At 37.2% G+C, this 16,100-nt stretch overlaps 2 protein-coding genes, 1 non-coding gene and 1 pseudogene across 3 annotated transcripts; 3 read left to right on the top strand and 1 right to left on the bottom strand.

Annotated features, from left to right (window-relative positions):
* Positions 1-1,121: 1,121 nt before the first annotated feature.
* Positions 1,122-7,500, top strand: LOC125185625 (dihydrolipoyl dehydrogenase 2, chloroplastic-like). Its single transcript, XM_048082182.2, has 15 exons — positions 1,122-1,551; positions 2,124-2,270; positions 2,513-2,647; positions 3,124-3,241; positions 3,380-3,504; positions 3,757-3,882; positions 3,980-4,060; positions 4,454-4,516; positions 4,620-4,694; positions 4,781-4,859; positions 4,941-5,041; positions 5,720-5,833; positions 6,120-6,233; positions 6,653-6,724; positions 7,154-7,500. The coding sequence occupies exons 1-15, from the start codon at positions 1,246-1,248 to the stop codon at positions 7,199-7,201; spliced, it is 1,704 nt and encodes a 567-aa protein (XP_047938139.1). The 5' UTR covers positions 1,122-1,245; the 3' UTR covers positions 7,202-7,500.
* An 870-nt stretch (positions 7,501-8,370) lies between these two features.
* LOC125223084 (small COPII coat GTPase SAR1A-like) lies at positions 8,371-11,573 on the top strand. Its single transcript, XM_048126052.2, has 3 exons — positions 8,371-8,716; positions 9,364-9,495; positions 11,043-11,573. Exons 1-3 carry the CDS (start codon positions 8,588-8,590, stop codon positions 11,361-11,363), a joined length of 582 nt encoding a protein of 193 aa, XP_047982009.1. The 5' UTR covers positions 8,371-8,587; the 3' UTR covers positions 11,364-11,573.
* Positions 11,574-12,729: 1,156 nt separating this feature from the next.
* TRNAA-AGC (transfer RNA alanine (anticodon AGC)) lies at positions 12,730-12,802 on the top strand. The gene has a single exon. It is a non-coding gene; the product is annotated as a tRNA-Ala (tRNA).
* A 239-nt stretch (positions 12,803-13,041) lies between these two features.
* On the bottom strand, positions 13,042-13,850 carry LOC125220161 (dirigent protein 16 pseudogene; annotated as a pseudogene).
* Positions 13,851-16,100: the final 2,250 nt, after the last annotated feature.

Here is a 16,100-nt window from a genome sequence, read left to right as displayed (position 1 = left end):
TGTTACCTTAAAGTGAACGTCGCCCACAACCAGTCTACTAAAACAAAGACTTAGACTTTGTTAAGTTACTTATATATTTAAACATGTAATAAACATCCATTAAATGTAAAACATAACAACATTATGACAAAAATAATCTGTTTTATTCATTGAAAAATAAAATAAGAGTTTTAACAGTATTCAATCACTCGAAAGGTGATTTCTAGTATACAAACTCTAACAAGACCTACTCGAGTGTATGACATGTCTTGATCCAAGAAATCTCCAATTTCAATGTCGATAAATTTGTTCATCCATGGAGCTTAACTTGTTAACTAAACAACTTCAAAGTTTCGTGAGTGATGTAAGAAGAGAAGAGATACACGTTTTTCTGATATTGAAGATTTGTGAACTCTTTCAAAGAAGATTGTTGAAACGATGAAAGATAAGATTTTTCAATTGGTTTATCGATTGATAAAATTGGTCTTACTTTTACCAGTAGCTACAACATCCGTTGAAAGAGTGTTTTCTGCAATGAAATTTGTGAAGTCAGAGCTGAGAAATAGGATGGGAGATGGCTGGTTGAACGACAATTTGACCGTATATAGCGAGAAAGAGGTGTTTGCCACTATTCCTAATTTTAGAAAATGGATACTCGAAGAAGCCAACTATCTCGTATAGCATAAGATTGTGGTATTTATATTTTTACGTATTTTAGTTTAGAGATATTTATAATCTTGATCGGTTTGACCCCACGATTTTTTATTCTTGTACGTATTTTTATTTAGAGATATTATAATCTTGATTGGTTCGACCCCACGATTTTTGATTTATGAATCCGCCCCTGGATATAAGCCTTTGATATCAACCTCTGGGTATTAACTTATGTTATTAGCTTATGATATCAAAGACTTATACCTTAAAACAATACTTGCATCTGAAAAATATTACCCGTTTATTTAAGAACCATCCCTGGACCATGATATTAAAATTCATTAACGATTGGAATTGTAGTACTCATTTATCTAAAGGCTTATTCATGCATAATATTCACTTGAGAACTGATATTTTAGCTAATTTTTGGAATAATTATGTAGACAACTTAAGATATATTTGTAAAAATTGAAAAAGCTGCTTAGTTGAGCTGACTCATAGCAAACTCCGCCACCCCTCAACGGATCTCCCAAAGCTGCCTCAACCTTCCCCCATTAAAACCACCCCGCCTCCTTCACACACTGCGCATCGCATACTTCTCCTTCTCCAATAATGCAGTCCGCCATTTCTATTTCCCTTTCTTCTCCCTCCCCGATCCCCCGATCCTCCGCCGCCTGTCCGCGCTCGCTCCGCTTCTGCGGCCTCCGGAAAGAGGCATTCTGCCCCGACGCCTCCCCTGGCGCGACGCCCTTGCGCTTGACTACCTTAAATTTGCGTTCCCAGCATTCCAATTTGAATGCTGTTTTCGCGGCCTTGAAAGGCAACGGCGCGCCCTCGTCCAATGCCTTCGACTACGATCTCGTGATTATTGGAGCTGGAGTTGGCGGCCATGGCGCCGCGCTTCATGCTGTTGAGAAGGTGAACTTACTTGTCTGTGACAGTTGCGCTCTGTTTCAGATTTCCTTTCGGTTTCTGCTGCTGCGTCATTTTTGGTTTGCCTGCGGTTTAGTAATTCAATATATATGCAATGTCGTTTGGTGGAAGAATTGTTTCATGGATATTAATAAGTTATATACGACTTTTCTATCACCATTTTTAAATTTACCTTCTCGACATTTGTGATCTAATGCTGGAAAAATTGATACAATAAACTAAAATCGGGTTATCTTTCTCTGTTTGATGGCCAATATGCATACATATAGGAAGGGTATTATTATTTCAAATGCAAACTATAAAGAGCGATTGTGTAAATTGTTTTTTTTCCCATCAGATTAATGCCGCTTTTTTGTGTTTTCTATTCAAACCATTTTCTTTTGTTCGATTGCCACATGAACTAATTGGTTCTGTTAAGTAGGCAGATATAGCCAATTCCAGCATATCCATCTTGAATATGATAACTTCTTTCATGATTTGTATCATGATAACTGTGATGCCAGTCACTGCAATGTTCTGGTTATTGGACAATAATCTTGAACTTATATGAATTGTAGGGCTTGAAAACTGCTATCATTGAAGGGGATGTAGTTGGAGGAACATGTGTCAATAGAGGATGCGTTCCCTCTAAAGCACTTCTTGCTGTCAGTGGTCGCATGCGAGAGCTTCAAAACGAACAACATATGAAGTCTTTTGGTTTGCAGGTATTTCTTTTTCCTGTAACACTGAAATGTGTGCAAAATGATCTTAAATTTATTGTAATAACCCTTAATTCCCTTGTGACGTGGCATTCAAATTTGAATATCTAGTTAGTGCATCCTAGATTTTATGTAATCTGTGTAACATGAGAGTTATAGATGTAAGTTTTTCTGTTCAAGGTTCTCTCCCTTCTGGGCCAGGTTTCACGAACTTACTCATCATCAATTTGTGTTAATAAATAATATAGGTTGCAGCAGCTGGATATGACAGACAGAAAGTTGCTGACCATGCAAACAATTTGGCCTCAAAGATCAGAGGCAACTTGACCAACTCAATGAAAGCTCTTGGTGTCGATATATTGACAGGGTTTGGCACAATTTTGGTAAGTCCATATCTTCAGTCCCAGGAGATCCTAGTCATGTATATTTAGAAATTCTCTATAGTTTATTGTTAAATTCTCCAAATCCTTGTCCCACATTGGCTTGGTGATGATCCTAGCTTCTCTATATAAGTGTGGATAACCCTCCCCCTTATGAGGCCTTTTAAGGGGTGAGTGGCCCATTTCTAATATGGTATCAGAGCAGGGCCCAAATCGATGATGGTTTATCTCTTTATCTCTTCTCTTGCCTACCCATGTGATGGAAGTCCGATGTCATTTTCGGCCCACACGTGAGGGGGCGTGTTAAATTCTCCAAATCCTTGTCCCACGTCGGCTTGGTGATGATCCTAGCTTCTCTATATAAGTGTGGATAACCCTCCCCCTTTTAAGGGGTGAGTGGCCCATTTCTAATATTTATAACTAATAGAAACTATATTATATAATCTACATTAAAATGTCTATACTCAAACGATATTCAGGGTCCACAAAAGTTGAAATTTGGAAAAGGAGATTCTGGAGACAAGATTATAACTGCAAAAGACATAATAGTTGCCACTGGTTCTGTTCCTTTAGTACCCAAGGGAATTGAAGTTGATGGTAAGTGCTTTTCTGCTATTTATATTTGCTCTTATCTTAATTTCAAGTTATTTTGCCAGATTTTCCTCTGTTTCACCTATCTTAGGCTGATTTGTGCTGATCACTAGTCATTCCATGCTTGATATCGATTGACTGCAGGCAAGACAGTAATTACCAGTGACCATGCTCTTAAACTGGAATTTGTTCCTCAGTGGATAGCTATTGTTGGAAGTGGCTACATTGGGCTTGAGTTTAGTGATGTGTACACAGCACTTGGAAGTGAGGTGTGATAGTTTAATCTTCCCTATTATTTTGAATCTAGACTGTTTATACTAGTAGTGTTAGATTTTTTCTGGTTAGGGCAGTAGATTTCTTTTTACGGCTTCTTGATAATTCTACTTCCCCGGAGTTCTGACCACCAATCCTGATCATATACTGTGCCTAAGCGTAGACCTATTCAGCAGTCTCTTTTATACCTTAAGGTTATTTGCATGTTGTAAATACATTGATGATCTCATTGCTGCTGAATCTCACAGGTTACTTTTGTTGAAGCTTTGGATCAAATCATGCCGGGTTTTGATCCGGAGATTGGAAAATTAGCTCAGCGAGTTCTCGTTAATCCTCGCAAGATTGATTCTTACACTGGTGTATTTGCTAGCAAGGTGGCTTACCAGTCAAAATTTTCTACTTTTATGTACAGACAAATAAAATAATTCGTACATCCATGCTCAATTTTTATGAAGTTGACTCGTGGTACAGATCACTCCTGCAAAAGATGGAAAGCCAGTACAAATAGAGCTCATTGATGCAAAGACAAAGGAGCCAAAGGAAACTCTGGAGGTAATGTTCAGAAATCTATCTCAGGGGAATCTGGGCATGTAAATCTTATATAAATTCTAACCTTCTGCACTTGAATTTCCTTGGTAACAATTTAATGCTGCTGAGTTAAATTATTATTAATATAAAACTCTAAATACTTAGTAAGCTGAGAAAAGAGATGTAAAGGAAGAAACATTATATGTCATATATTGCAAATTATTATCTGAAGTGCTAAATCCCCTTATCTCCCATTTAATCTTTTAGATTGTTCTCACCTGATATAACTGAACTATGAAAAATTGAAAACTACTGTATGCCAGTGCTTGTTTGTTCAATTTTAGTCTTCTCTATCTGTTTTGTCACTACTGCTATTTGGAATTGAAAGTGTGACGTAATATTCATGTGTACCTGCAGGTAGATGCTGCACTTATTGCAACTGGAAGGGCTCCATTCACTAAAGGACTTGGTTTGGAAAATGTTAGTCAAATTGGCCATTAAAATTGTATCATCATTGCAAAAATGAATTAAAATATACTATGTAAAAGCTAATATTTTAAATTATATTTACTTCGAAATCCAGATTAATGTTCAAACACAACGTGGATTTGTCCCTGTTGATGAGCGCATGAGAGTTATTGATGCAAATGGGAAGTTGGTGAGTCTGCAGTTCATTTTTCTAATTTTTTATGTTCAAAAGTATTTATGATGTGCCTATTATTCACCCTAAGTTCTGCTTGTTAGGTTCCCCATTTGTATTGCATTGGGGATGCTAATGGGAAAATGATGCTTGCCCATGCAGCAAGTGCACAAGGAATATCTGGTATAAATTTCATATGAAACTTAAGCAATTTAATTTTGCATATCATTTATATCTGTCAGTAACATCTGGAATTGGTTTCAGTTGTTGAGCAAGTTACAGGGAACGGCCATGTCCTGAACCATTTAAGCATTCCAGCAGCATGTTTCACCCATCCGGAAATCAGTATGGTAGGATTGACTGAGGTATGTCTTTCCATCTCAAATTGCTTTTAGTCAATGCTTCTTACTTGGTGTTCAGATCCTGCAGAATATAGCAGTACACTACCTAGCTATTTCAGATACTTCCTTCACTTCATATGTGAAACTAGCTCCTAGTCATTCACGTACCTTTTGTTTCTTTAACTCGGGGAGTAAATATTATGTAAAGGGTGATACTAGTCAATTTCAGTAATGCTCCATAGTCATTTTCTTTTTTTGCAAAGAGTGGCCCGACTGATTGCTGGTGTAATATAATGTTAATCTGGATAGGCTATAAGAGAGTAGTTTTAGGTGTAATAGTGACAGAATAAGAGGTAAGTCTCTGTCTGCCATTTATAGTCACATGTTGACTCCGCGTGAGTTTAAGAAATTGTTTGATTTTGTGAAGAAAAATGGAGAAATGAGTTAGTGGAATGTGGACCACACTTTTATTTATTGATTTATTGAATGGTGGGTCCACTTTACCTAAAATGGAAAAAAAAAACAAATGAGACTTTAAATCATGGACATCCCGAAATGGCAAAATGAGACATTTTTTCACAGACGGATTATTCTATTAAGAAAGAAGTATTTATTTCTCCTGAGCGTATCGCAGTGGATGTTCACCTAATTCCTCGAAAGCATGATATAAAAGAAATCAAATATTGATTGTTGCTTTTTCAGCCTCAAGCAAGAGAAAAGGCTGAAAAGGAAGGATTTGAAGTAAGCATAGCCAAAACAAGTTTCAAAGCAAACACAAAAGCCCTTGCTGAAAACGAAGGAGAAGGAATGGCCAAGGTAATACATAATTCATAGTATAAGTTTCTTCAGTTTTAGTTCATTTGATTCTTATGATCTAAGCTCAGTATGATTGTTGGTAAACGAATCAACAAATCGCAAACACTACCCTCTATGTGATACACTTTTTTAGAAGAATCTTTTGTTAAGTTACAAAGTATCCTCCTCCTCTGCATGAGTTTGATTTAAGAAAATTGATAGTGAACTCTACATTTCCTTTTGGTCCTTCTAGATAATGATGTATAATATAATGTGGTATGAATACTGAATCCAGTTTTCTTTACAGTTGATATACAGGCCTGACAACGGTGAGATCCTTGGGGTTCATATCTTTGGATTACATGCTGCAGATCTCATACACGAGGCATCTAATGCCATTGCTATGGGAACTCATATACAGGTATATTTAACTATAAAATGCAACCTACTAGTCATTATAAAGAGCCTTGTAGGTAAGATACCAACTGCATAAACTGTAGCCAAGAAAGCAAGAAAATGTCTTACAGTTGAAAAATAGGATAAAATAAAACGGACAGAAAATTCACCTACTTGATGGCTTTGTACAAAGTTTATTATTGATTATCTTTTCAGACTCCTCGTTTCATAACTAATCATGGTTAATACTTTATTTGATTGTATTGAGCCTTTCTTGAAAATTTACTTTTTCTGCAATGAGGTGTATGATCACCAGAAAATGTTGAAAACTAAACTATGACCATTATTTGCTTCCAACCACACCAAGAACAAATTAAATCATGGTGAAACAGATTCAATTTGAATTATCTGCCTTTAGTTTCAGCTGTTTACTTTACATTGCAGGACATAAAATTTGCTGTGCATGCACATCCAACCTTGTCTGAAGTACTGGACGAACTCTTTAAATCAGCAAAGGTAACCCTTTGGTTTCTCTTCTTTATAAATTTGTGGACAGGAGGTCTGTGCTGTGTAATTCTATACTTATGATAGCTAACATCACACAAGTGCATAGAAAAACCATTCTTAGCTAAAGCATAAGTTCATTCCTACCCTTCATATTGGGGAGGCGAGAAATTAACAAAATACTAGCTAGTGAGACTCCTCATGCACTTGCAAACATAAACTGCAGGTAAAAGGGAAACCATTCTTAACTCCTGAACCGAAGCCCTCTCTGATTTTTCAATGGTACATTAGATGACTACTGTTCTCCATTAAGATAATCTGCTTAAAGAATAGACACTGATTTCCATAAATTGATGGTGCATCTTCGTTGAGGGTCAAAGTCTCATTGTAAATATCTTCTTCGGAGAATAATCATACTTCCACTTGCTTTTGTAAATGCAGGTTAAACTCAGTGCCTCTAAAACAGTTGCTGAGCCAGTCCCCGTTTAGGTTTCTTGGGTTGTTGTAATTTATTAGAGTACGTGACTTCTCAAGGTTTTGAAGCTGTCGATCATGGAGAGGAAATGCTGAAATGGATTCTCTTACAAATTATTGCGCTTGTCTTCGATTTTACTGGAGTCTCTAATAGTTCCTATGAAGGTGCTATGATAAAAGTTTTGGATCTGTAAACAAACATTTTAGTTACTTTCTTTATGTGCTAAGGGAATTCAATTCGTCGAAGCCGGCCATCAGCTTGTTGTATGAATTTGTGGAACTCGGTTTATCAGTCAAATAAGATAATTCATCCATTTGTGTTGCATGAATTTTCAACCGATATAAATTGTCCTCCCTCGTGTTCTGACTATGGCATTTTAAATTATATTCGGTGTATTGCACTGTATTAGGTTAGTCATGTGGTTGGTAAGAGATTGAAGACGGACTACGTTGATAATGGGAGTAAAAAATTAAATGGTAGTAGTAGTAGCAGTAGATGAATTTGATTTGTGGGTTAGGAAAACAATCTATATCTGATATCACATGTTTTGTTTTCCAACTAAAGTAGTAGTAGTAAAAAAAAAATTTTGTTTGGTTTTGATTATGATAATCAAGAAACTACTCTTACACCCACGTCCTTTAATTGTGTCACTTAATTAAATGGGTTTATTTAATTAATGAACTAATGGGTTTAATTGGATTTACCTAAACCAAATTATAGTACTATGGAATCTAAAAAACAATTATTAGAATAATATTTATAGATTTTAATTTTTAAGTTGTGTAGTATTTTTTCAATGAATAATACTCCATATAAATATATTAACAATTACTATTATTTAATTTCATATAAAATTATTGATAGTAATATTTTATATGTGAGTAGGTAATATTTTAACCAATTTAATTTTTGGTTTTCTATTATTTATGTGAGTAGGTAATAAATGCATGTAAAATTGAAAATTAATAAAAAAATAAATGAAAAAGTGAAGTATAGCTTAAATAGATCTGAAAATTTGTTGCAGCATTACAGTTATAAGACTTAATATAAACATACTCCTATTAATATGACGGTTAAAAAATGGAAATTCGATTCACAGTAGATGCCCTCAAATAAAACAAAGAAATACTGTATCCAAAAGTGGGCAACAATCATGGCGGCGCCTAACCAAATAAATTAAGATTTTGAATCTCAAAACCATCTCTCTCCTAAATTGATACAGCGCAACATTGTTTCTCTCTCCAAGGGAATTTGGAGTGCGGGCGTTTACACAATCGACAGATTGCGAGCGGTTCTTTGTTTGCAGATCGATTATTTTGTTTTAATTCTTCGATCGGAGTTGGTTGGATCAATCCGTCAGTATACAGCTGCGAACTCACCTGTTCTAAAAAGATCCGAAGATGTTCTTGTTCGATTGGTTTTATGGAGTGCTCGCATCGCTCGGTTTGTGGCAGAAAGAGGGGAAGATTCTCTTTTTAGGGCTTGATAATGCGGGCAAAACCACTCTCCTGCATATGCTGAAAGACGAGGTGTCCTTCGTTTCCGTTTTAGTTTGATTTGTTTGATTGGGATTATGATTCTGGCGTTTAGAATTGAAATGAGTCCTCGTTCGATGATATTTTTGCGAAATTACAGATTTTGGTGAATCAATCGAGATCAGATGATGAGCGACTTTTTTATCATTGACTTTTTAAAAATGAAATCGAACATTTTGTATGTTTGGTTAGGGATTCATGGTGGGGATGAACTGTTAGTATGTAAGTTTATTTTCAGTTTTTGTTTTGGCAGATTTAGATTTTCAACCTTAACTGTTGTGAATTATCCATAAATCGCACCCCTTCCCAAAGATAGTTAAATTAAATCATTTATCTGGAAGTGCAGTACTGGGACCAACATTGTGAAACAGATGTGGGAAGACCCTCTGAAACTGCATTCAGTTGCCTAAATTTCCATTACAGGTTGCAGATGTGTGACTGAAATTATATTGCTTAGCTCATAATTTCTTCTTGCTATTGCTTTCATGGAGAATTGTTTTCCTGATTTACTCGGTGTCCGTCCTAATCTAAAATGTTCATTGTGAAGTGGAATATATCAGTGTGATCAAAGTTGAGTTTTACCTGCCATTTTTCTGACTTTAGAATTAAACTGAAATTCTCATGGTGTTAAAAATGAGCAGAGATTGGTACAGCATCAGCCAACTCAGCATCCAACATCAGAGGAGCTGAGTATTGGGAATATCAAGTTTAAGGCCTTTGATTTGGGCGGTCATCAAATTGCACGCAGAGTGTGGAAAGATTATTATGCCAAGGTATGATCTTTCCAAAAACTTCTATCTATCTATCTATCATCATCATCATCCCAGCGATGAATGTTTCTTTTGTTCTTTCAAAGATAATTATGCCAATGAATAACCTTTCCAAAACTAATATCCATCATCATCATCCCAGTGATGAATTTTGTTGTTCTTTGTCGATTGTTCCTATTGCTATTTGTCAAATGTTTTTTTTTTTGTTCTTTGTCAACTGTTCACAATATTTCTCTGGTGTCATAGCTTACCACATGTCCAAATTTTTCCTTTCAGTCTCGTGTTCTTTGATGGCATGTATTCTTGAGTTCCTAGTCTTCATGATTTTTAAGATTATTTCCTTCTTGTATTGTACTCTTCTTCTATTGGTGATTTCTGTGTATAGCAAATGAATGGATCAATCGTTAGGATTTCTTGGTAATTGATTCTCGATAGATGCAAATATGCAAGTATTCTTAATGATGCTCGTCATTTTACAAATATGCAAATACTGGACCTTTTACAAATAAGTTTGTATCTTAATATATAGAGCATCATTTTACATTGAATCCTTTTCTAGTGAGTCTCGATGATGCTCGTCGGTTAGACGTTGATTCTATCCTTATCGAGGAAGCTAGAAATGTGATTTTTTCTCCTCTTATGTGCTTAAGCAGACAAAAAATTTTCTGATATACTGTGCTTTTATATACAACAATAGAATAGAGTTTCAAAGTGGAAATGAAGCTTATTTACTTCAAGAGCAAACTTCGTTGGTTAATATCTTGTTTGGGATCTCAGTCCATAAGCTAATCCTTCTTGTGATCCAAGGATTTAATTTAATACTATTTCTATAAGATTGGCCTCCAAGTCCCAGAAGAATATTGCTGCTTGTTTTTTTAATTTGTTGGAGGCTCAACTGAAAAATGGCAGCTTGATAAAAGTACTTTGATTGCTTTAAGATGTTACAATTATACTTCAACCGAACTCTTCTTTATTATTCTGAAGGACATTATCTTGAAGGAAAAAAGTTAATACGTAAATGATATGAGTTCTAAGTACTTTTAGGTTGGAAATAGGAAAAACTTCAAGAACCTGATAATGAACTATGGTCACATATTTGTTATATTGGTTGATATTGATCGATATTTTCTTTGTTGCTGATGGATTAGTGGATTAATATTATCAACTTTTCGTGGAAAAAATATGTTTCTCACTGATAAATTGAAAATTTTCTATGATTGATCTTTATCTCAAGGAAGTTGTTACACGTTATGAGTTTAAAAAGGACTTAAGTTTAGAGTAAACTGTTCTAGACTGGTCAAATTTGGATTTATTTTTTTTTGATACTGCAACAAAGAGGTTAAGGATGCAACTTTTAAATATATTAATAATTTGGAGAAAAGTTGAGTGACTGAACGTTTTTACTTCCTATAGCAATAAGCTCAAAAATCTTGGCAAAAGTTGATTAACTCACCCACATGGTTCAAATATGTATTAGTATAACATAATGCAACTCAATGTTTGAATCCGTGCGTTTCTGTGGTAGCTAATTATGTCTTTTGGATGAGAAGGTGGATGCTGTTGTTTACTTGGTGGATGCTTATGACAAGGAGAGGTTTGCAGAGTCGAAGAAAGAGCTGGATGCTCTTCTTTCTGACGATGCTTTGGCAAATGTTCCATTCTTGATATTGGGCAACAAGATTGATATTCCTTATGCTGCATCTGAGGATGAGTTGAGCTACTGCTTGGGTTTGAACGGCATCACTACTGGCAAAGGCAAGGTAAACCTTACTGATTCAAACGTTCGTCCGATCGAGGTGTTCATGTGCAGCATTGTGCGCAAGATGGGCTACGGAGATGGCTTCAAATGGGTCTCTCAGTATATCAAGTAGAGGGCTGACAATACATTATTAGACTTTATTCGGTGCAGTTGCCTTTTGCTGCTGCTCTTGTCTGCTTCAAAAGGATTGTTAGATAAATTTGCCCCATCGGTAAATTGGTTGAATTTTTGGATTTATTTCTTGTTCAATGTCAGCATATGATTACGCATTTATAGCTGACGGAAGGATTAAATTGATAAAGATTTTGGAACTTTATGTTGAGCCTTGATATCTGTTATCCGGTATTAGTAATAATTTTGATGAATGGAGTTTTTATGTATACTAATATCCAAAGGATTTGGGATAGTGATGAGTTTAAGTTGAATATAAAATCAGCATAACAATAACAGTATAATAAGATTAAAAAAAAGTAACCTGGATCAAACTAATATCAACATCTAAAGCTACCAATAACAAGGTAAGGATAGAACAAAAAAAAAAGAAGATATTGTCAAAGCAAGTGAGGCAAAAAAGAGCCAAGAGCAAGTCATAATTACTATAGTAAAGAAGAAGGAATCCTCTACACACAGAATTGATAAGCCAAACTAGCATGTGTACTCAGGAAGACATCGCTTCTTATAGGTTTACTCGTGGTCTTACCAAAGCTCTAATGTGGTTAAACTCCTCTATGTGAGAAAGGGGAAAGTCAGCCAAGATCTGAAAATAATCATTTTTTCTCAAACTCTGGTTTTGGTATCAATTCTTGGAACACAACTTTGTTTAGGATATATCCTATATGGATCACAAAATAACATAAAACATGGAGACCCAAATTTGTTGCAGGCAGTTTTAGTAGCCAATGGAGGATTTATATGTCATGCTTTTTAGCTGGATACCCACTCACTTCATAAAGCTCTATTTTTCTGCCAAAATTGTCTAAGTATATTAGTTGATTTTTAGACAAATGTCTTTTTATATATGTATAGATTTTAAATGTACGTATCACAAAATTATTTACAGTAGCTACAATGCATACTCGTATTTGGTATTGTTTGTAGAAAACAATATATAATATAACTGGAGAAGTTTTTTGCATAAAAAATGAGATTTTGTGTATTATTAGAGATGGTCAAAGTTATATAGTACTACATATTGATTAAAGTACACACGTGTGATGTGTGTGTGGAAGTGTCATGGTCTGCAATATTTAGCTTGTTCATGTGCAAGTAATTCTCAAATTTTCATTAACCGACCCGACAACTACAAGAGTAGATTTAAACTAGTTAATAAGATATCCAAATTATTTTGCAATACTAATTCTTGAAGATATTACTAGTATTTTTACAATGGGTTTCTTACTCAATATAAGATTATTAGTAGTATAATTGACGATAAACATTGATAATATTTAAACTTTGACTTTCAACACATACAACATGGGGATGTAGCTCAGATGGTAGAGCGCTCGCTTAGCATGCGAGAGGTACGGGGATCGATACCCCGCATCTCCATTTTTACCCTTTTTAAACTCGTTATTTACGACTTTACCTGTTGCTTTTATTTTTTGAGTGTTTACCTGAAAATATCAGTATCTTATTCATTCATACTAACATGTTTTTCATTTTGGCTTTATCCTCAAAAACTAGTCATTTCCCATTTTGGCAAATGCAAACTCCACCACGATATGTATAAATATTTGTGTCCAAATCTAGCACCACTTTTGTTTAGGGAAAATCATAAAACGCACACAGAAAACAAGAATCATCAATTCCACAATACAAACATACACACAATTAAAACAATGCAATGTGGTATCAGTAAGTAAGATGCACAGTCATCCTGAGCAACGTCTGCACCCCGTCGGAAACATGCTGCCCCGCCGGAATGAGCGACCTCACCTCCGCAAAACCGCATGCGTTCTTAAACTTCCCCGTGCCCCCGGTGACCGACAGCCTCGACATCGTGCTCCCGATCCTGTACACCCCGAAGAAGTTGATGCTATCCCCAAACTCCCCTCCCTCCATCATCGCCGTGAACGCCATCATCTGCGTCGACCCGTCCGCCGAGCTCGCCACGTACACTCCCTGCGCCTTCCCCACCTGCTGCGACCCCAGCTCCGGCGCCGCCGTCAGGTAGTCGTCGATCACTGTGATCGTCCCGAACCCCAGCCCCAGCCCGTCCGGCCCCAGCTGGGCCGTGTTGATGTTGTTGTTGTTGTTATTACTGGGGATTCCTGCGAAGGCGGTCCCCGCGAGGCCGGTTCCGAGGGGGATGCCGTTGGCGTTGATGGTGGGGATGGCGCCGTTGGCGTTGGGGATGGCCACGCCGTTTTTGGGGGGTTGGAAGCCGAGGGGGCGGGCGAAGGGGACTTGCCCGCTGTAGATGTTGCCGAGGAGCCCGGTCACGGGCCGGGCTGTCGGGTTGCTGCCGCCGAGGATGTCGTGCATGTATAGCTCCAGGACCGGGGCCACGGCGCCGCTCTTTGCCATCACGGCCAAGAGTGTTACTAGGAAAGTTATAGCTGTTTTGTTGGACATTTTTTGTTTGCAAGGACTAAATGATGAGTTTGAATGAGAATGAGATTCAAAATTGATCCTTATATAGAAGAATAAAATGTTGTTTTAGTAAGATGGAGTAGTTGTATAATCTTTAATTAAGTGGATCACATCACATACGGTAGCAAGTGTGGAGGGTACAACAAAACCATATAAAAGCGTTTTCATTAATCCATAATCCAGCAAAGCTTAAATCATGATCCTCAATGCCAACTTTAACAACTCCTCAAAATTCGTCAAGAAATTGGAAACTTGAACAGATATATGGGGACGGTTTGATAATTAGAGCTGTTAGTTTCACTGTCAAAAGACTCAAAACATTATGGAAAAAATACTAATCGCATGTAATATCTTTCAATTAAATCCTAATTCAAAACATTAATCATATGACATATTGGCTATAATTCTTGGATACATAAAGCGTAATGAGGATATTTAACGCATTAAATTACTACTATTTTTTTTCCATTTACATTTCTTTAATGTTAAAAAGACCATATTAGCACTCAGTAGTAGGAGTACTAAGAGCATCCACATCCATACTCTTTGGCAAGAGCACGGATGTGGGTCCGAGACCACATTTATTAATTTTTTACTTACTACTCTTCCGCAAAATCACAACACCCACGTCCATATGCTTCTGCAAGAGCATGCTCAAGGGTCTAATCATTCTATTATTCAGTTTAAATACTTCGATTACTAAAAACATTTCCATAATATTAAAATGCATTAAAAATACTTGAACTACTATTACAAATTTTAAAAAATTACAAATTACATAATTAAATCCAAAAATATAAAAATTACTACATACTTAAAATCCTAAAAAATAAAAATTACATAATTAAAGTCCTACAAATTAAAAATTACATAATTAAATCCTAAAAAATACATTCGTGGAAATTTAAAGAAGACTACCCCCGTTGGCAATATCCCCAATGTTTGTCGGAGAGCTCGTATTGTTGCGTGATGTGAATCAAATTGCTCATGAGTCATCCGAGACGTATCGGCCATATTGGCTTGACCCAAAAGGGCCCACACCGAGTTGGTGGGCGGTGGAGGCGGTACAAAAGGGAGCGGAAGCTCGCGTTGCGGCTGGAGTCGCGGCGCGACAGCGGTTGGCAGTCGCTTGTTTCCTTCTGGCGACCGGCGTTGTGAACTGCTCGGGCTGGCGTCAGCGTTATCCAAGTGAGCTGCGGCAAGCTGGCTAGCCACCTCATCCTCGCATGCGTCGGATAGGGATACCGACCTCGACCGTTTGCTAAAGGAGCTGGAGGAGGATTCAACGCCTCCCTTACACTTCGGATGATGACGCACCTCCTGCCAAGCGTTGAGATGCTTGAATGGTTTGTACTGAATTGATTGGTAGGTCGACATGGTGCTCGTGATGATGTCGACCTCGCTCGTGCCTCTGTCTGTCGACCGCTGTTCCTGTAGGTAATACCCCTGGAATTTTTGGATATCATCGTTGGCTCTTCCGATGGCATTGCGCACCATACTCTCATGCGCTCGATGGTTCCACCCAGTCGGGTGGCATTGTACTGGCGAGAGACGCACCACCAAAACCTGTCCCCGGTTTGGTTCGTGTCGGTTTTCGCATCTTCGTGGATTGCCAAATAGGCTTTGAATAACTTCTCCATCTCCCCCGGAGTGTACGGAGTGTGGGCGTTGGGGTCACCGGTACTGCCACGAGTACAAACACTGACACTACGAGGAGGGGGAGGAGGAGCGCTGGAACCGCCCTCCGGTGGCGTCGGGGCGCTCCCTCCCGTGCCAGTTTCAGGAGCCCACCCGTATTGCCCCTCGGCATCTTGCTCATCCACCGGGTAAGGCCGGTAGCTACCCAGAATATGCGAACCTTGGGTTTGAGGAGAGGGCAAGAAATCCGTATCCGGATTAAGGAATGACGATGAGCCGAACCATTCGTGGTTCCATCCGAGGGAGTTGTAGGGGTGATAGCCGAAGCCGGACATTTTTATGCAAGAGTGAGAGGGTGAGAATTCAGATGAGAATTGATAGAATTGTTTTGTGCAGTGTAGTGTACAAAATTTTGTGTGGAAATGATGGTATTTATAGATAAAAATGTGAATTTTTTGGTTAAAATAATGAAAAATAAATTAAAGGTGAAGAAAAAACGGATATATTTTATTGGGAAGTGAAAAAATATTTTTTTTATTTAAAACCAATTTTTTAGTTTATTTCAATTTTTTTATAAAAAAAATGCCAACGGCATTGCCGCTGGCTAATAATATGC

Source organism: Salvia hispanica, chromosome 1 (assembly GCF_029641045.1).
Source record: "Salvia hispanica isolate PSC_SH4W2 chromosome 1, Shi_PSC_v1, whole genome shotgun sequence".
Classification (NCBI taxonomy): Eukaryota; Viridiplantae; Streptophyta; class Magnoliopsida; order Lamiales; family Lamiaceae; genus Salvia; species Salvia hispanica.
The sequence above is the reverse complement of the archived record's forward strand: the minus strand, read 5'-3'. Positions and strand labels throughout refer to the sequence as shown.